Genomic DNA, 20,715 nt, shown 5'->3' with positions numbered 1-20,715 from the left:
GTGGTCACTCCTCACCGGCCGATCTACGCATGCGCACTGAAGGCTCGCCCGCATAGGACGAGAACGCCCCTCCTTTTGTCACATGTTCCTGGAGCATGAAGGCGAAGTCGCCGTGACAGGAGGTCGGGTGGGTCTTACGGATGATAGACAGAAAAGTTTAGCCACTCAGAGGCGCCAGAAGGCGGGTCAATATAATGAGGGACAGCAGAACCCACCCAATCAGGAGGTGGGGGTAGTTTTTCCTGCTTGTCTCGCCGAGTGCTCGCAGATGCTGGTGCCCGAGGATCAGGTGAGGCTCCCTGAGCCCGCGGCAGCCCGCGCCCAGAGGCGGGGGAGCCTCTCCTCCGCTGCGCTGAGGGGCTGGCCCCGGGGGCCCGGGGCGTGCAGCCCTCCCCGTGGCAGGGCCAGCCAGCAATGCCCTCAGGCCCGTGCGGGGCTGGTGAGGCGCCGGGCGGCCTGGGGCGCGTTGAAACGCCCGGACTCGCGGCTGCTTCCCGCCCGCCAGGTGCTGGGTGTCCCGTGGTCATGGCCCGTGCGGTGGCGCTGACCGGGCCGCTCTCCCGCCACAGAGCAGGTCCCCGAACCGGCTCTCTGGTGCCGTTGCCGGGTCCGCTCGGGGGCAGTTGCGGGAAGGGTTGGTGAATGGGAGGCCTCTGCTCTCCTTCCACTCAGGGTGCAGCGCTCTCCCTGGCCCACGCAACGTGTGGGTCGCCCCTGCATAGGATGGGTTTGCACAGGAGGCGAGGCTGTGTGCCTGTGTCCTCTTAACCCGGGCGCTGCATGGCACACGTCGCGCGGGCCCGAGCGGGCCTCTGGCTTTGCAGTTATTGGAGATCTGTTCATCTAGCACAGGGGTGGGCAAACTCTTTGGCCCGAGGGCCACATCGGGGTGTGAAACTGTATGGAGGGCCGGGTAGGGAAGGCTTGGCCTCCCCAAACAGCCTGGTCCCCACCCCCGATCCGCCCCCTCCCACTTCCCACCCCCTGACTGCCCCCCTCAGAATTCCTGATCCATCCAACCCCCCCCCCCCCCGTGCCTTGTCCCCTAACTGCCCCCTCCCAGACCCCCTGCCCCCAACCACCCCCTGGGACTCCACACCCTATCTAACCCCCCCCCCACCTCACCCCTCTATCCAACCACTCCCTGTCCCCTGACTGCCCTCTGGGACCCCCTGCCCCTTATCCAATGCCCCGGCCCCCTTACCGTGCCACTCAGAGCAGCATGTCTGGGAGCTGCACTGCCCAGCCAGAGCCAGAGACACTGTTGCGCTGCCCTGCATGAGCACAGAGCCCTGCCGCCCAGAGCGCTGCCGGTGCGGCAGCATGGCTGCGGGGGAGGGGGGACAGGAGAGGAGGGGCAGGGGGCTAGCCTCCCGGGCCAGGAGCTCAGGGGCCCGGCAGGATGGTCTCGCTGGCCGTAGTTTGCCCAACTCTGATCTAGCGTCACAAAAATAATGGCCTCTTCTTGTCCCAGCTGGGTCTGATCCTACTCTGATTTCAGGATCTGCTCCATGTGCATTTTGGAGTCACACTGCTGACTTTACAGCCCTGTCAAGCCATTTCAGGACTACAGGAAAAGGAGACTTCCGCAGCATCAGCCGCGACTGGCTGCAGAATCTGTTTCACTGGGAGGATGTAAGAGGCAGGAAGGAGAAAACCAGCAGGTTTTCAGATTCCAGATGGAAATTATAGCACTGACAGTTAGAAAAGTCATCTTTTAGCTTGTAAACACAGCTCCCTCCATCTGGTGTCCTTAAGTGAGGACTAAATATGGACCGTCATCATGATGATATTCCTTTTTTAGTGTCTAAATGCGCTTTGAAGCCATGTTTCAGAGAAGTAACCATGTTAGTCTGTATCCGCAAAAAGAACAGGAGTACTTGTGGTACCTTAGAGACTAACACATTTATTTGGGCATAAGTTTTCGTGGGCTAAAGCCCACTTCATCAGATGCAGTGATACAAGCTTTCTTGCTTGGCTGGAGCACCAAGGAGGAGCACCAAGCCTGCATGGCAGTGGATGAGATGACCTGTGTATTAACTCCTCTCTGGAATGATTTACACTTTTGCATATTCTAAATCAGAGGTGGACAAACTACGGCCCGCAGGACCCTCCTGCCTGGCCCCGAGCTCCTGGCTGGGGAGGCTCATCTCCGGCCCCTCCCCTGCTGTTCCCCCCCCCGGGCAGCCTCAGCTCACTGTGCCACCGGCGCAATGCTCTGGGTGGGGGGACGCTGCGAGCTCCTGGGGCAGCGCAGCTGCAGAGCCCGGCCTGACCCGGTGCTCTGTGCTGCGCGGCGGTGCGGCTGTAGCGCTGCCAGGCACCGGTGCTCCAGGCAGCGCGGTAAGGGGACGGGGGGGTTGGATAGAGGCCAGGAGAGTTCAAGGGGGTGGTCAGGGGCCGGGGATAGGGGTTGGGGCAGTCAGAGGGTGGGAAACAGGGGGGTTGAATGGGGGCAGGGGTCCCGGGAGGACAGTCAGGAAGGAGAGGAGGGGTTGGATGGGGCGGTGGGGGACTGGGGAGTCCGGGGGCGGTGGATGGGGCAGGGGTCCTCTGGGGGCCGTCAGGGAACGGGGGTTTGGATGGGCTAGGAGTCCCAGGGGAGCCATCAGGGGGCGAGAAGCGGGGGGGTCGGATAGGGGTTGGGGGCCAGGCCATGCCTGGCTGTTTGGGGAGGCACAGCCTCCCCAACCGGCCCTCCATACAATTTTGGAAACCCGATGTGGCCCTCAGGCCAAAAATGTTTGCCCGCCCCTGTTCTAAATACACACTGCCACTGTTGTGCAGTGCATGGGGCACTGATCTGTGTTCAATAGACAGAAATGTGATAGCACCATAATTGCCTTGCAGTGGTATAATATATCGGCTTGCATCTTTGTCTCCATTATCCTTCCTCTGTTGGATGAAATAGAGCTGATCTGCTCCAGCTAGGTGTATCAATTTCTTCTACTTGTCGAGCTCCTCTTGATCTCATCTGAATCTTTGGAACAAAGGGCCGTGTGTTGATGCTCCATGTTCAATCAGCTGATTCCCACAGAATTGTTATAACATCCCCCTAAACCAAGCCGTTCTCTCTTGTCTATCAACAGCACAATGACAAAGTTCAATGCTTTTAAAGTCAGTCCCATTAGCTCCTTCCAGGCTGAGCTGTTCAGCATGTGCCCTCCTGCATGGCATTCATATTGTTTTGTTGTTGGTGCATATTTCTTTCAGCGGCACATCTGACATTTTTCCAATCATGTAGAAAGACCTGCCCCACCCTGCTAGGGGCCTGAACGCTTCCCATTGCTTATGAGTGAGTGAACAAGCAGCCAGTATCTGCAGTTTATAAACTGCCTTGGCAAACTTCAGGAGTCTCATCCTCCAGATTCACTGGTGGGATCTTGTATGAGCCCTCTGTGGTATAATGATAATTTCCACCCCTTATTGTTCTTTGGGACTTAACTTTATTTTTCTCATTTTTCTGCTTTCTAGTTAATCCGTGGATGTCTAGGAAGGACAGCAGTGAATTTCTTGCTTTAAGTCAGGAATGGTCTATGGTGCTTCCTTGCTGGATCTCTCCCTTGTCTGGATGTCTTGGGAAAGCTAATACGTACTAGACAGCCTGTGTAGCCAGTGGGAGTTGAATGGTGTAAGCACTGCTGCTGTGGGGCGGAAGACAGGCTCATCTCACAATGGCTCTGACCATCGAAACAGAATCACGGATCTACCGCTCCCTGCGAGCTGTCTCCGGCATCACTGCCCACCTTGTCTCACTTGGATTCACCATCTTTGTGGCCGTACTGGCCAGACCTGGGTCAAGTAAGTAGAAGCCAGTGTGGGGCAGAGCTACTGGACAGCATCCATGAATAAATACATGTGTGGGATCAATCTTAGTGCTTCTGAAAGTGATGGACTGGCTAGTGCCAGAGGATGCATGCAGACCTTACGTAAACTCCCCAGGCACCTCTGCCACCCCTGTGGCTATTTGAATCCTGCCCCTCTCTGCCAGCACACATTAATCCTGACCTGTAGCATCCTACCTAAAGCTTCTGCTATTCTGGTCGTGGGGCTCCCGCTCAGCCAATGCACCTCATTCGTGGTCTGCTGCATTCCCAGCTACCTATCGCTAGGCCTTTTGCAATCACAGATTCCTACTCCTTCTCTTGGCTGTTTTTATAATGTGGAGGATGAGATTCCCCAGCCCCACTTTCAGTGATGACTGAAGAGGTATGTTACAAACAAGTGGATCACCCCGCTGCCTTCCTTCAACCATAATGGTTTTGCTGACAACCATTGCACTGTCAATTTAAAATAAAGAGTTTAAAATAGTCCCTGTCTGCCCCTTGGTCCCCCAGTGCCTGTTTTTGCAGATCTGGTCAAATTTCACAGTGTGGTTCCCTGGGTGGAAAAAACCACCCAAATGCGTGAAAGTGATGACAAACAACGAGGAGTCCTTGTGGCACCTTCGAGACTAACACATTTATTTGGGCATAAGCTTTCGTGGGCTAAAACCCACTTCATCAGATACATGGAGTGGAAAATACAGTAGGCAGGCATAAATACACAGCACATGAAAAGATGGGAGTTGCCTTATCAAGGGGGGGTGGGGTCAGTGCTAACAAGCCAATTCAATTAAGGTGGAATTGGGCTATTCTCAACAGTTGACAAAAGGGTGAATACCAAGGGAGGAAAAATCATTTTTGTAGTGCTAATGAGGTCAATGTAAACAAGGTGGCCCTTGTGATATGCCATCATGTGCCAGCAATGCCCCTCTGCCATGCACGTTGGCCAAACCGGACAGTCTCTATGCAAAAGAATAAATGGACACAAATCAGACATCAAGAATTAGAACATTAAAAAACCAGTAGGAGAGCACTTCAGTCTCCCTGGACGCTCAATAACAGACTTAAAAGTGGCCATTCTTCAACAAAAAAAAAACTTCAAAAACAGACTCCAATGAGAAACTGCAGAAGTGGAATTAATTTTCAAACTGAACACCATCAAATTAGGTCTGAATAAAGACTGGAAGTGGATGGGTCACTACAAAAACTAATTTTCCCTGTGCTGATACTCACACCTTCTTGTTAACTGTTTGAAATGGGCCACCTTGATTACATTGGCCTCATTAGCACTACAAAAAATATTTTTCCTCCCTTGGTATTCACCCTTTTTTGTCAACTGTTGAGAATAGCCTACTTCCACCTTAAGGCAACGCCCATCTTTTCATGTGCTGTGTATTTATACCTCCCTACTGTATTTTCCACTCCATGCATCTGATGAAGTGGGTTTTAGCTCATGAGAGCTTCTGTCCAAATAAATTTTAGTCTCTAAAGTGCCACAAGGACTTCTTGTTTTTGCTGATACAGACTAACACTCTGAAACCTGAAAACACAGTGTGTTTCTTTCTAATCAATTTCAGTTATAATCTGTCTAGTTAAGGCACTTATGGCCTCCACTGCTGTAGTACCTGAGTGCCTCACAATCCTTCATGTTATTCCCACAACACCCCACCAGCCAGATGAGGCACAGAGCAAGAGTGACTTGCTGTTGGTCATGCAGGAAATCCATGGCAGAGCAGGGGATTAAAATCAGATTTCCCAAATGCCAGGCTAGCGCACTGACCCCTGAACTATCCGATCTTAGGTGGCTGCATGTGCTAATGGTGGGTTAAAACACAGAGTGATTTTTGAGGTGATACCTCTAGCAGGATATGTTTTTCAGCAATACATTAGTTTTTGGCACACCGGATGGCTAGTCTGAAAGGGCTCATTCCTCTCTCTGTTTCATTCCAGGCTTGTTCTCTTGGCATCCTTTCTTAATGTCGCTTGCGGTAAGTTGGACAAAAGAGCTCCATGTTACCTGCCTCCTTCCCTGTAATCTATGCTCCAGTAGCCAGTGGTAACTGCACCCTCTCGGGGCCTGGGGTTGCTCACAATGGACGCAGTGCAGTGTTGCCCTGCATCTCGTCACATCATTGTAGTGCGTAGCGGGTGTAAAATGTTGGTGAGTCAGAATGGCAGCATTATCTACCCACTTTGCACTGGCTTGAATGATAACACAAGGCACCGGTGGTGCTTGGAATCCCACTTAGCTGATTTCCCACCCCTTGTCCTCGCTCTCCCAGGCTGGAACCAAATCTGTTTAGCTCTTCAAGCATCTCTTCCTCTCTCAGCACCACCGCCAGGCTCCTGAGGAGTTCAGGGCTAGTGGGCTAAGTCTGGTCCAGGCACCTGGCCAGGTGTGGTAGGCTGATGGCTGCAAGCAAGTTCTAAACCACACGTTCTTTGCCAGCATGGAGAGAAAAATTGTAACCAATGAGGACACTATTCCCTCTAATTTTTCCCACCCATATGTGAAATGAATTGTTATGTGCACCAGTATGGAGGTGTTGTGTGACACATCACCTCCATATTGGTGCACATAACAAAGTTCATGTGGTGGGGGTGGGGCCAAGGGGTTTGGAGTGTGGGAGGGGGCTCAAGGCTGGGGCAGAGGGTTTGGGTGCAGGGAGTGGGGGTTGGTGAGGGATGGGGGTGCAGGCTCTGGGGTGTGGCCAGGGATGAGGGGCTCAGGGCTGGGGCAGAGGGTTGGGGTGCGGGGGGGTGAGGGCTCTGGGCTGGAGCCGGGGATGAAGGGTGTGGGGTGCAGGCTGTCCTGGGGCTACAGTGGGGAGAGAGGACTCCCCGCAGCAGTACCTGGGCTGCGGGGGAGAGGCGCTTCTCCCCACCACAGCAGGTCCAGGACTGGGTTGGGGCAGGGGAAGGGGCACCTTTCCTCTGGCCGCAGCAGGTTCTGGGCTGGGCTGGGGCCAGGGGGAAGAGACGCCTCTCCCTGCTGTAGTCCTGAGCGCCTGTACGGTGCTTAATAGGCTGCTGCACGGCCGCACAGCTTAGAGGGAACTTACATTGGAGGCTTAGGACTCTGCACACTTGCGAAACTTCTGCCCTAAATATTCTAGCATTACAACCTCTAGTTACTATTTCTACAGCCAGCACTGCGTGCAGCCTCTGACAGCGAGGCTTCGTAAAACCAACAGAACTAACCTGCATGTCTTAGCCAGCTCTTCTTTCTTATGTGGCCTTTTCCTGGGCACGTTTTGCATCACTCAATAGCCACCTGCTGCAGGGGGGAGTTGGAAAGGCTGGTGGTAATGCTGTAGTATATGAGAGTTGTAGGGGGGGCGGGAGCAGTGGGTTACATCCCGTGTTAGTGGGAGAAGACTAATTCAGAGCCATGATATTGAGGAATGTAACAGAGCCTGCGGAGACCAGCTGTACTGAATCTGTGTATCTTAAGCACTTATCACCTTAGTGTCTGGGCCCCGTATGGCCATGAATGTATTTCCCCTCCCAGCTCCCCTGTGAGATAGGGGACAGATGGGGAACTGAGTCCCAGAGGGACTAAGGACCATGTTCTTAAAGGTATTTAGACACCTAACTCCCATTTAAATCAATAGGAGTTAGATGACTTTAAAAATATGGCCCTAAATGACTTGCCCCAGGTCACACAGGAAGTGCCTGGTGGAACAGGAAATTGAACTGGGATCTCCAAGCCCTGGACTAGCCCCCTACTCACTGGATCATCCTTCCCTGGGTGCCCACACAGTACTGGCTACTCTCCCAAAGCCCTGTCTTATTGTGCTGCAGGGCTCAGTGTAAAACCTGAACCGGCCTCTCAGGAGGGAGGCAGCCGTTCCTTTGGTTGTTCCAAAGTCTTGGTTGGCTATTGAGAGGGGCCATCTCCAGGATGTGATGCTAAGGGTGAGGACAGTTCTCTGGCTTCCATGGGGCTGGGGAGAGAAAGCACCACTGCCAGCATTAGCCTGACTGCTGCCGTGTCGTGTCCATGACGAGCTTTTTCCCTTTGTCCCCCTCAGTTCTCCTTTTTGATGACGGAAGCCCTGCTGGTCTTCTCCCCGGAGAGCTCACTGCTCCGCTCCTTCTCTCGCAAAGCCAAGGTCCGCTTCCACTGGGCCCTGCAGCTGCTGGTCCTCCTCTGTGCCCTGCTGGGCCTGGCCATCATCAGCTACAACAAATACCTTAATGGCAAGGCCCACTTTGTCACCTGGCACGGCCTGACGGGGTTGCTGACCGTGCTATACGCCAGCATGCAGTGCACAGGCGGCGTTGTTCTCCTCTACCCCAAGCTGATGAAGAACTGGACGCTGGCCAAGCTCAAGGTCTACCATGCCACATCGGGGCTGGTGGGTTACCTCTTGGGCTGTGCCAGTTTGATGCTGGCCATGTGCTCCTTGTGGTTTACCACCGCAGTGACTGGTCTTTCCTGGTACCTGTCAGTGCTGTGCCCCATTCTCACCAGCCTAGTTATCATGAACCAGGTGAGCAATGCTTATCTCTACCGCAAAAGGATCCAGCCCTGAGGTACCACGCTGAAACCAATCTTCCCTGGGAATGCTGAAGGTGCCAAGCACTGTCCCTGGGGCATTGGACCTGGGAAGTCACCTGCGTAGGGTCTCTCTGGAGCTAGCTTTCTAACTAACTCTCTATTTTTAATACTGGAAATGTCTGTAGCATTGTGCCCACTCCATGAAGTTGCTCTTCCTTGAAGGCCAAGCAGCCCTGGGCAGGGTGGTATAGTTGCCATCAGCCACAGTGTGTGTGACGGACAGCAGCAATTTAGCTCATACGTGCTTTGGGGCTGAACGGTTTCCCAGCCACATGCAGGTCTAGTAGCTGGAACAGCTGGATGCTCATCAGCGGAGCCCCGTATGAACTACTCCACGCACAGGCTCCGTACAACCAGAGGCGAAAGGATTGAAGCTGGAATTCAGAGCTGCTTCCCCTGGGTGGGCTCAGCGCTAGTGCAGACTGTTCTCATTGATACAGCACCAGGGCTGTATGGCGGGAATTTGTTATATCCCTTTGTGATTAGACAGGTCTGGAATGTTCCCTTCCCCCTCCTCTTTTAGGAGTAAAGAGCAGTAGTTCCGAGCAATGAGCAAATCTGCAGGGAGGGCTACCCCAGGTCCACACCCCTAATCCAGAAGGAGGCGCTGCAGTGCAGAGAAGAGGGGATCATAGGAGTAGAGATGGGTCAGGCACCAGCTGCCCTTGAGTAACACTGAGCCCTCTGCCATGGGCGGGGGAGTCTGCCTTGGAGAAAGTGTAGGGGCACAGGCCTGGAAGGGCCACAGCTGCCTTCTCCCATGGGCAGAGGAGCCTTTCAGGCACCCCCAGGAGATTCTCCAAAGTAAAGCTAATTGATGGTTGTTTCAGCACACCTTGGTGAAGTTTTGAGGCTGAGGGAATGAAGGCTGAGTAGTAACTAAGGAGCAGCCTTGGAGCAGAGGGGCCTGGGATCTCTATGAGCAAGACTAGAGCCGAGTGAAGCCAAGGAGAACACCTTGCCTGAGCTAGGGCTGCGCTGGGTGGGTGAGGTTCACACTGGGCAACCTTAGCATGGCTCTTCTGGTAGAGCATGGGCTGGAAATCCAAGCTCTGGGAGTGGCAGAGCCATTCACCACCTTCCTGTGCACTTCAACTTTGGCTGCTCCTTAAAGCCACTCTGAGTGGAGCCGGCCAAGGGCCTTAGTCTCTGTGCTCTCTGTAGAGCAGGGTTCCAGCCTTGTAGCAGCTGGGACCAGCTGCCAAAGAGGGATCTCCCCACTGTGCCATTTGGGCAGCTCAGCTCTGCGGGGCTGGAACTGTTGCCCAGATGGTTTGGAGGGGATGGGAAGCTGGGACCTTCTCCATGGAAGGTCGGAGACTTGAGGGCATGCTCTCTTGCTTCCTGGAGTACCTTCCATCCAGGGATCTCACAGCACTTTGCAGCCTCCAATCAGTCCTTCCCACACACCTCATGGAGCAGTCAGTATTGTCCACCCCATTGTACAGCTGGGGAAACTGAGAAGGAAGTGACTTGTCCAAGGTCTCACAAGGAGCTAGTGGGCAGATCTGGGAATCAAGCCCAGCTCCTGAGGTTTATGCACCATCCTCTCCACACTGTTCCTCTGACAGCCTCCTGGGCAAAGCTCAGGCCTACTGTTCCCTTCCTTGTGGTATGTGGGTGTGAGAGCAGCAGGCCTGCCCCCATTGTGTGTGTTACTGGGACACAGTCCTGTTGTATGTACTGTAGTGTATTTAGCCATATCATGTGGGAAAGGGCCACAGCCTCCAGGTCACTGAGAGATTGGGAGGGGGGACATATTGCACACCCGGTGCTATGGCCCGCAGGCAATGCCTGTCTTCTGAGGAAGGGGAGAAACGAGTTGGACTGAACCCTCTGTGCCTGGCAGGGAGGAAAGGACTTGGCTCCAAGAATGAGGGTACTAGAGACTTTGGAAGCAACTCCTGGTTTTATGCCTGCTGGGTTAGGCCCTCCAAGGTCCAGCCCTTCTCTGGGAGAAGTCTGGGGCACATGGGCTTGACTAGGGCTCAGTTCCATCACAGCAGATGGGGGCCCTTCCTCTTGCCTGGAATAGCCCTGGTGAGGATTCCTAAAGGTGCACAATGGTGCTCTGCCATGTTAGCTGCTGTGCAGTCCTCTTGGCCATTGCGTGAGCATGGAATGATCCTGGCAGCCCATTCACCTTTATGTTGCACTGACGCATTCCTTCTGCTAAAGGGAGAGGGAGGAAGTGCCCCTCCTCTCTGTTAGCGAGGTATGAGCAGCCTTGGTTCAGGATGCAGCCCTGTGGACTTTGCAGTGTGTGCAGCTCTCCTCCCTGGTTAAATGATACCGACACCCCCACCCCGCTAGCAGCGAGCTCCTACCAACTGTAAAAGGTGCAGAAAGGGTTTGGAATACTTGTGGCACCTTAGAGACTAACAAATTTATTTGAGCATAAGCTTTTGTGAGTTACAGCCCACTTCATCGGCTGCATGCATTTTTTTTCCACTGCATGCATCCAGTGAAGTGAGCTGTAGCTCACGAAAGCTTATGCTCTAATAAATTTGTTAGTCTCTAAGGTGCCACAAGTACTCCTTTTCTTTTTGCGGATACAGACTAATACAGCTGCTACTCTGAAACCAGAAAGGGTTTGACTCCTGCTGGGGCCCAAGGAAGCTGCAGCCAGCCTCAGCAGCTGTTTCAATCCTCTTACTGAGGTGCATCATGTTCCCTCTGGGGGGCAGGGGAAGTGGGAGCAGAGCCTACTCAAGGAATATTAAGCTGGAGCCAGAGGTTTTTTTAATTAAAGATTTCAAGCAGCTGCAGCCTTGTCAGCTTTGTGCCACTTTTTGTTTTAATTGCCTCCTTATCCACTAAGTTCCTGCTGAGAGAACAGAGGAATCCTCTTTGATGGATGCTTTTAACATGCAGCAGGGAGCATTTATCACTACAAGGTAAGAACAGCTCCCTGTGCCTAGGGATCCTACCCCTAAGCAGCTGATGGGAAGGAAGCAGGCAGAGGAGAGACGTGGACTAACCTCCTTGATACCCTTCCGGTGAAGATGCTAGCGCAGGAGGGACTATGATGCAGCAGGCTGTATCTCACTCAGCATCTTAGCATAGTTTCTTCCTGCCATTCTCAGGCTACAGGTCAATTTCACTAGCTTTTCTTGGCAGCTGTGGAAAAGTATAAAAAAAGCTCAGGCTGCCTGGTGCACCTGCCAACAGTAAGGCTGGGTGCTGCTGGGAGAAGTCATTGCGGCATGCTTGGTCCCACATTGGCTGAGCCTGCATCTGCTGTCCTGGGGCACCTTCCACAGGAACGCAGTGGAATTCACCCTTTCCGCAGTAACTATAAAACTGCTGGGCTAGGTGCCCCCCTTCTCAGACGCTGCTCTCTCGGATTAAATGAATCCAGCTCAGAAACAGGGCAGCTGCTGCTTTCAGATTAAAAAAGGAGAAGCAGATTTTGCATCTCAATCAGCTTCATTTAATCATGGACCTCAGGAGGTCATCTAGTCCAACCCCCTGCTCAAAGCAGGACCAATTCCCAATTTTGGCCCCAGATCCCTAAATGCCCCTCCTGGATTCAACCCACAACCCTGGGTTTAGCAGGCTGATGCTCAAACCACTGAGCTATTCCTCCCCCGTATGTAGATCAAGAGACTAGCAGGTTTATGGGAGGAGGATAGGAGCTATAGCAGCTAATTCTATGTAGGTAGGATCAAGTGCAGCATTTTAGCCCTCTGGGCACCAGGATTTTCCAACACACCTTGCTCATTTCTGGTGCATTAATTCACACAAGCCCTTAGCTTCAGTGCACTGAATCAGGGCTCTGGGCATCATCTGCCCAGCATTTCACAACTGACCAAGGGTTGTGGTGGATTCTCTGACCCTGACGATTTTTACATCAAGATTGGGTGCATTAAAGATCTGCTCTACTTCAAACAGGACTTATTGTGGGGCTGTTCTCTAGCCTGTGTTATACAGAAAGGTCAGACAAGATGATCACTGTGTTCCCTTCTGGCCTCGAAATCTGTGAAGTTAGGCTCCTAAATCAGCACCTAAATAAGTGGCCCGATTTTCTAGAATGCCTGCCCAGCCCGCAGCTCCCTTTGACTTTGGTGGATAAGGGTCTCTGGCACAGCATGCGTCCCTTGCAGCAGAATCATGCCACAGACTAAGTTAATTCTGGAGAGCATTTAACCCAGGAGTGACCAACCTGAGCCTAAGGAGCCAGAATTTACCAAAGAGCCACAGTAAAACGTCAGCAGCCCCCCCCCCCCCCATCAGCTCCCCCACCCTGCATCCAGCACCAACTCCATGGGTGCTCCGGGGCTGGAGCACCCATAGGGGAAAAGTGGTGGGTGCTCTGCACCCACTGGCAGCAAAGCTCCCCCACCGCCCCACTTCACCTCACCTCCTCCCCTGAGTGCACTGTGTCCACGCTTCTCCCAGTGCTTGCCGCCGCAGAACAGCTGTTTTGCAGCATAGCAAGCTCTGGGGGGGGAGGAGGCGGGGAAGAGGTGGGGCCAGGGCAGGGATTTGGGGAAGGGGTTGGAATGGGGGCGGGGCCAGGGGCAGGGCCAGGTTAAGCACCCATCGGCGCCAGCAGAAGTCGGTGCCTATGCCTCCCATGCACCGGCAGCCCTGCCGATCAGCGCCTCCCCCTCCCTTCCCGCACCTCCTGATCAGCTGTTTTGTGGCATACAGGAGGCTCTGGGAGTGAGGGGGAGGAGTGAGGGCACGGCAGGCTCAGGGGAGGGGGCAGGGCGTGAGCAGTGAGCACCCCCTGGCACATTGGCGCCTGTAGCTCCAGCCCCGGAGTCGGTGCCTATACAAGGAGCCGCACATTCACTTCTGAAGCGGCGCATGTGGCTCAAGAGCCACAGGTTGGCCACCCCTGATCTAACCCCCAGAGCTGCAAAAAAACAACCACCTTCCACGCTGCCTCTAGCTGCAGGGAGACAGCCTGAAACCGCAGCTCTGAGTGACCAGCTCCCCCATTCACAGCGGTTACCCACACCTGGAGAGGACAATTTTAAGGGCCAATGTTAACTATTTCACTGTTCATTTCAGCAGGAACATCCAGTTCCAAACTGGTTCTTAGATGCCAAAGACCCCAACTGTCTGCCATGCCCCCTCCTGCCCATCCCAAGCAGCTGCCAAACCCTCCTGCCTTCCCCCTTACTATGTCCACAATTAAATAATTCATCCCAACTCTGGTGCAGAGGAAGCTTTTGGGCAGAGTAAAATAATTGGAATTTAACAAAGTAAGGCAGGGCTTCTGGATTCACATCTGGGTAAAAACCCCATGTTTTAACTCACCCAAAGCTGACACACAATCCCCAGTTTGCTGCACCTCAGTGCTGCACATGCAGGAGGCTCCTGCGGTTGGGTTTAGGCCCCACCAGTCATGGGTCACACAGGGCTTTGCTCATAAGTGGACAACAAGTATTAAACAGTGCTGGAAGCAGCATACAAATATTCTGCAGAGCGTAATGCTGACCCTGCTGTTCCAGGCCTGCTCCTTCCTTCCACTCCACTAAACCTCATTCCTACTTTGTCACGGTCTCACAGGACGTGTCCACTCTTGGCCCCATACTGGCCCTGGGGGGAAACCCCCTTCAGTGTGACAGCCCTTCTCAGGGGTTAAGCCCCGCTGCCTCCTGGAACTGCACCTCTCTGAGCCTTAGCACACCTGTCTCTCGCTGTGGACCCCCTCAGGGAGTCCACTCACTCTGGACCCCTGGGACCTCCACTCCCAGAGGGAATAATGCAACCCTGATCTCTAGACCGGAGTGACTCTTAGCCAGCATAAAACAGGAGGGTTTATTGAGCATCTGAACACAGCATAGGAAACTCTCTGGGCCCTCAGGCCTGGCCTCCCTCAGCACAGCACATCTCAGTCTCCCCTGCATCCAGGTGGGCTCTGCCTGCTCTCTCTCTCCAGTCCAGAGACCGCATGCTTTCCTGCTGGGCATCCGATATCACCTGCCTCCAAGCCCTGCCCCTTTGTCTTCTGTCCAAGTAAACAAGGTCACCTGGGCCTCCTCTCCTCTCATCCGTCCTTTGTTCCCCACTGTCTGGAACCGGCTGGTCCAGACCACCCTGTCTGGCTTGCCCTTCCTACAACACTCCGTCAGGGGAGCTGCCAGGGAGCTAAAGTGTGGCACAAACCTCCAGTAGTACCCTGCCATCCCAATGAAAGCCTGGACCTGCTTCTTAGTCTGGGGAGCAGGCCAATCCTTGATTGCCTCCCCTTTGGCCAGCACTGGCTTTAGCTGGCTGCCATCCTCACCTTGCAGCTTCCAGCATTTATAGTCAGTCCTGCATCCTGGAGGCGACCGAGCACCCTCTTCACTTGGGACACATGGTCCTCCCAGGTTTGGCTAAATACACAGATATTGTCCATATACGCTAGAGCAAAGTCCTCAATCCCCCTTAGTAACTGATTCACCAGGTGCTGGACGGTTGCAGGTACCCCCTTGAGGCCAAAAGGCATGACCAGGAACTCAAAGCCTTATTGGAGTGGTGAATTTCACCCTGGCCTCCAAAGGCATTTGCCAGTAGCCTGTGGTGAGATCCATGGTAGTGAGATACTGGGCAGCCCCCAACATATCTAGGATCTCATTGGTCCTAGACATGGGGTAGGCCTCAGACACGGTGATGGCACTGAGCTTCTGATAATCCACACAGAACCGGATCGACCTGTCCTTCTTGGGGACCAACACGACGGGGAGAGGCCAAGGGGCTGGAAGACGGCTGGATCACCCCTAAAGCCAGCATGTCTCCGACCTCTCTCTCCCGATCCTGGTCTGCTTTCCCAGTGACCCTGAATGGGGAACACCTGATGGGAAGGCTGGCTCCCATCTCCACCCAATGAAGAGCCAGGTTCATGAGCCCCGGATGGTTGGAAAACAGCTGCTGGTATGAATGCAGCACCCCTCTGATCTCAGCCTGCTTGGCAGGGGTTAGCTGGTCTGAGAGGGGAACTGATTCCAGTGAGGGGTGAGCCCCAGCCTCAGGGAAGCGACTCACTAGGGGATCCTCTCCCTTCTCCTAAAGCCCACACACAGCCAGCACCAACTTCTCCCTGTCCCAGTGTGTCTTCATCATGTTGACATGGTACACCTGGTGGCTGTGAGCCCAGTTAGATAGTTCCACTGCATAGTTCACCTCATTTACCTGTTTGATGACCTTGAAGGGGCTGTCCCAGGCAGCTTGTTCTTCCTCACGGGGATGAGAAGCATCACGTGGTCCCCGGTAGCATAGAAGCAGGCACATGCTGAGCAGCCATATCAGACCTTCTGCTTCCCTTGGGCCCTGACTAGGTTTCTCCTGACCAAGCCCAAGCTCAGTGAGCTTTTTCTAGAAGGTCAGTACATACTCCACCACTGATTCTCCATCGAGAGAGGCCTTCCCTTCCCACTCGTCCCTCATCAAGCCCAGAGGTCCCCTCACTCTCCTCCTATCCAGCAACTCAAACAGGGAAAACCCTGTGGATTCCTGGGGCACTTCCCTGTAGGCAAACAGCAGGTGGGGTAAATACTTGTCCCAGTCCTGCAGGTGCTGGTCCATAAAGGTTTTCAGCATCATCTTTAGAGTTGAACGTTCTGGAAAGGCTCCTCTATAATGGGCAAAGGTCTCAGAGCTACTTTACACTTATTCCGGGCCTTCTCCACCCTCTGGCAGGAGTCACAGGACCTGCAATATTGTTGGACAGTGTCAAAGACCCCAGGCCCAGATGTCCTGAAAGGAGAATATTGTGGGCCAAGTACAACAGTCTGTGGCGGTACCTCTGGGGGACCACCAACTGCCTCCCAGCTTTCCAAGGTTCAGTTTGCCCCGAACCAACCCATTCCCGGTACAGGAATCCCTTCTCCCACAGGAATCTCTCACAGCAGTGCTCCCACTGGGATCCTGCACCACTGTAGCCAGCACGGGCCCTCAGCTTCTTTAAGGAAGGATCTTCCTGCAGCTCCATCTGGAATTCAGCTGTTGGGTTTGAGGGTACAGCCCCGGTTGGCAATGCCTCAGTTTCCCCACCTTGGGATGGAGACTCTGGCCCAGCCCTATCAAGCCCTTCCCTTGGTGCTTCGGTCCTCCCCTTTGCGAGGTCCCTCATCCCTCACTGGCTCTGGCTCCGGGTAAGGACCAGGGCGCTCTGAGTGCCATCTGGCCAAATCATTACCAATTAGCACCTGGGTAGGCAGGTGATCGTGCACCCCAACCTCTTTGGGTCCCTCCTTAGCCCCCCATTTCAGGTGTATCCTCACTACAGGCACCTTGATGGGGGCCCAAACACTCCCCTCGGGGTCAGGTATGCACTGGGCACACACCTCGGGCCACGCCAGTGTCACCTCTGCACCTGTGTCCCGGAATCCCTGGATGCTCCTTGTGCTAATTGCCCCCCAGGGCCTGTCCCACACTCACCCAGTGGATTGAGTGAGGGTGCTCTGGAACTGGAGCCCCGCCTTTGAGAGGTCTCTGGGTGACTCCCTTTCTGAGTCCCCGATGGGGGTCTTCCTTCTCCCCCGATCTGCTGTCCACAAACACATCCGCCAGTGCCCCCGCACTGCACAGATCTTTAGGCTTCCGGTCCACTAACCACATCTGAAGGTGTGGAGGGCAGATGTCATACAGCTGCTCCAACCCCACCAGGTTACACACGGCCTCTGCGGTAATGGCTTCTGTGCCCTTCCCCCATTTGCGGAGACATTCCCCCAGCAGGCTGGGGACCTCCTTGTAGGTGATGCCTGAGGTCTTACGTACACCCCAGCATCATTTCCTGTATGCCTCGGGGGTCAGTTCAAACTTCAGCAGCAAAGCCTGTTTAAACAGGTCATAGTCCCCTGTCTCAATACCATCCATTTGGCTGAATGCCTCTATGGCCTTGGGACCCAGCAGGGGGATTTGACAGCGGAGCCTGTCTGTGGGGATCTGGTGCAGATCACAGGCCTTCTCAAAGGCTGTGAGGTAGGCATCAATATCCCCTCCCCCCTTAAACTGGGCAGCAGTTTGGTGAATAGATTCCCCACAGAACTGGTGTCTTGGGGCCCTTCCCCACTTACCCCCTGGCAGGCCCTCTTGGCCTACCTCTCCTCCAACTCCAACTCGTGCTTTTGCTGTTCTGCATGGCCCGCCAGCCTCCGTTCCTCCAGCTCCACCTCCTTCGCTTTCAGCTCAAGCCTCTGCAGCTCTTCCAGGGAGAAACCTGACTGAGGAGTTGGGTCTGATAGACTCCTGGCTGCTATGCTGCCCCCATGGCTACTCCCCGCCTCTACGGGCATCCCGGGATCCCTCTGGGATCTGGAGCCTGTTCCTCAGACTGGTCATTCTCTACAAGCTGAGCCATCAGCAGCTCCTTAGTGAGCCTCTCCACACTCAGCCCTCTCTGCACAGATGTGCCAGGTCCCTCTTTTGGAGCTGGTTAGACGCCATTTCCGCGCTGGTTCCTTCAATTCCCTCGTTTTATCGCTGGCAGGCACTCACTGCAAAGTGCCTGCGCTTGCAGCCGACTATCTACAGGGTGCATCCACAAACCATCCTCTGCTACCACATTGTCACGGACTTACAGGACATGCCCACTCTTGGCCCATATGGTCCCTGGGGGGAACCCTCTTCAGTGTGACAGCCCTTCTCAACATTCCAATTAGGTGCGTGCGTGCCACGTGCACGGCCGTCAGAAAGTTTTACCCTAGCAACACCCGGCGGGTCAGCTGTGGAGCCCTCTGGAGTGGCGCCTTCATGGCGCTCGATATATACCCCAGCCGACCTGGTGCCTCCCCAGTTCCTTCTTGCCAGCTACTCTGACAGAGGGGAAGGGGGGCAGGTTTGGAATGGACATGAGCAACACATCTCGAAGAACAACAGTTATAAAGGTCAGTAACCCTTTTTTCTTCGAGTGCTTGCTCATATCGATTCCAATTAGGTGACTCCCAAGCCTTACCTAGGGGGTGGGGTCGGAATTAAGTAACGTGGACTGCAGTACCACTCTACCAAACACCGCGGCGTCTCTGGCATACCGGAAGATGGCGTAGCACGAAGCGAAAGTATGCACCGAGGACCAAGTCGCTGTTCTGCAGATCTCCAGGATCGGCACCGGGTCAGGAATGCCGCAGATGAGGCCTGGGCCCTCGTGGAGTGAGCGGTGACGGCCAAGGTCGGTACACCGGCCAGCTCATGGCAAGCGTGGATGCAGGATGTGATCCATAAAGAGATCCGCTGAGAGGAGACCAGGAGGCCTTTCGTCCGGTCCGCCACTGCAACAAAAAGCTGTGTTGATTTCCTGAACAGCTTTGTGCACTTGATATAGAAGGCAAGGGCCCTAGGGACATTGAGGGAGTGCAGCCTCTGTTCCTGGGGACCGGCGTGCGATTTCGGGTCAAAAATTGGCAGGAAAATGTCCTGGCTGGTATGGAAGGCCGACACCACCTTGGGAAGAAAGGCCTGGTGAGGACAAAGTTGCACCTTATCCTTATGGAAGACCGTGTAAGGCAGTTCTGAGGTAAGGGCTCAGAGACACACCTCGCTGACGTGATAGCGACAAGGAAAGCTGTCTTCCAAGAGAGATAAAGGAGGGAGCATGAGGCCAGCGGCTCAAACAAGGTCCCCCATGAGTACCGGCTGCCAGACCTGAAAGTAGAGGCGGTTTAAGCCCTTGAGAAAATGACCAACCATTAGATGGCGAAGACAGAGCGGCCAGACACACCCGGTTGAAAGGCCGAGATGGTCACGAGGTGAACCCTCACAGAGGACGCCACCAGGCCTTGTTGCTTCAGGTCCAGGAGGTACTCCAAAATGAGAGGCACTGGTGTCTGGAGAGGGGGTGTGTGGCACTGGTAGCACCAACACGAAAACCGCTTCCACTTCATCAGATTCATGGCTTGAGTGGAGGGCTTCCTGCTCCCCATCAGTACTTATTGTACAGATTCCGAACACAGAAGCTCCAAAGGGTTCAGCCACACAGCATCCATGCCATGAGGTGGAGAGACTGCAGGTTGGAATAGCAGAGGCGACCGTGATCCTGAGGGAGCAGGTCGGGAAGAAGAGGCAACGCGACTGGAGCGTCCACGAACAATTCCAGCAGAGTGGTATACCAATGCTGCCTGGGCCATGCCAGAGCCACCAGAATCACCCGCGCCCTGACCCTGCATATCTTGAGCAGGACCTTGTGCACAAGGGGAAATGGAGGAAAAGCATAAGACAGGTGACCCATCCACAGAAGCAGGAACATGTTTGTGAGGGAGCCCAGGCAGCGACCTTGGAAGGAGCAGAACGATGGGCATATCCGGTTGCTGCGGGAGGCAAAACAGATCCATCTGGGGAAACCCCCACCTTCAAAAGATGGGGTGGATGACATCCAGTCGGAGTGACCACTCATGGGAGTGGAAGGACCTGCTGAGGTGGTCCACCAGCGCGTTCTGGTCCCCGGGGAGAAAGGACCCCACTGGGTGAATGAAGTGGGCTATACAGAATTCCATGTCGAACAGCCTCCTGACAGAGGGGAGGGGGCAGGCCCCCTCCGCTTGTTGAACATGGCCATGGTGTTGTCTGTGAGGATTGCCACACAACGACCCTGTAGCTGTTCCTGGAAGGCCTGAAAGGCAAGGCGCACCGCCATCAGCTCCCAGACGTTGATATGAAAGGAGAGCGTGGATGGAGGCCACAGGCACCGCATCTGAAGGTCTCCGAGGTGGGCACCCCATGCCAGGGCTGATGCATCCATGACCCGAGACAAGGAGGGCTGCAGACTGTGCAGACTGTGAAAAGGGACTCCTTCGCACACCACCCGGGGATCTAGCGATCACCGGAGGGAGGCCAGGACCCGCTCCGGGATGGTGACCACTAAGTTCAGACCGTCATGACCGGGGCGATAGACCGAAGCGAGCCTGCTTTGTCCACAGCTGGCAGCCCCCCCTACTTGCCCCACACCCAGCGCCTCCCGCCCGCCGGCAGACTCCGCGGATCAGCGCCTTCCCCCTGCTCTCCCTGCTTCCTGCCCGCGGCAATCAGCTGTCTTGCGGCATTCAGGAGGCTGGAGGGAGGGACGGGGGAGGCTGCGCGCCGTGTCCTCACTCCCCCCCCAGTCTCTTGAACGCCGCAAACTGCAGGAGGCCGAGGGCTAAGAGCCTCCTCCATGAGGAGCTGCTTTAAATGGAAAGTCTCACTCCTTTTAGTCCGAGGATGAAACCCTCTACAGATCCTGCACTTCTCAGCTTGATGAGCCTCCCCCAGACACTTCAGGCAGGGGTCATGGGGGTCGCCCGTTGGCATGGGCTTAGAGCAGGAACTGCAGGGCTTGAATTCCAGAGCTTTGGGCATAAGCCTAAGAAAAAGAATCGGGGAGGAGGGGAAAGCCCCCGAACCCAACTAACACGA

The 20,715-nt window shown here is 54.7% G+C and overlaps 1 protein-coding gene across 1 annotated transcript; it reads left to right on the top strand.

Moving 5' to 3' along the window:
- Window positions 1–230: 230 nt before the first annotated feature.
- CYB561D2 (cytochrome b561 family member D2) lies at window positions 231–11,156 on the top strand. Its single transcript, XM_084633394.1, has 4 exons — window positions 231–289; window positions 3,475–3,801; window positions 5,775–5,812; window positions 7,859–11,156. The coding sequence occupies exons 2-4, from the start codon at window positions 3,675–3,677 to the stop codon at window positions 8,360–8,362; spliced, it is 669 nt and encodes a 222-aa protein (XP_084489520.1). The 5' UTR covers window positions 231–289; window positions 3,475–3,674; the 3' UTR covers window positions 8,363–11,156.
- The last annotated feature ends 9,559 nt before the right edge of the window (window positions 11,157–20,715 follow it).

The sequence above is a fragment of the Lepidochelys olivacea genome (assembly GCF_965140295.1).
Source record: "Lepidochelys olivacea isolate rLepOli2 genome assembly, chromosome: 7".
Taxonomy (NCBI): Eukaryota; Metazoa; Chordata; order Testudines; family Cheloniidae; genus Lepidochelys; species Lepidochelys olivacea.
This window is presented reverse-complemented; position numbering and strand designations above follow the sequence as displayed.

Coding starts and splice junctions, on each gene's coding strand:
- CYB561D2 (XM_084633394.1), top strand. CDS start 3,675: ATGGCTCTGACCATCGAAACAGAATCACGGATCTACCGCTCCCTGCGA. Junction 3,802..5,774: donor ACTGGCCAGACCTGGGTCAA/GTAAGTAGAAGC, acceptor GTTTCATTCCAG/GCTTGTTCTCTTGGCATCCT. Junction 5,813..7,858: donor CTTTCTTAATGTCGCTTGCG/GTAAGTTGGACA, acceptor TGTCCCCCTCAG/TTCTCCTTTTTGATGACGGA.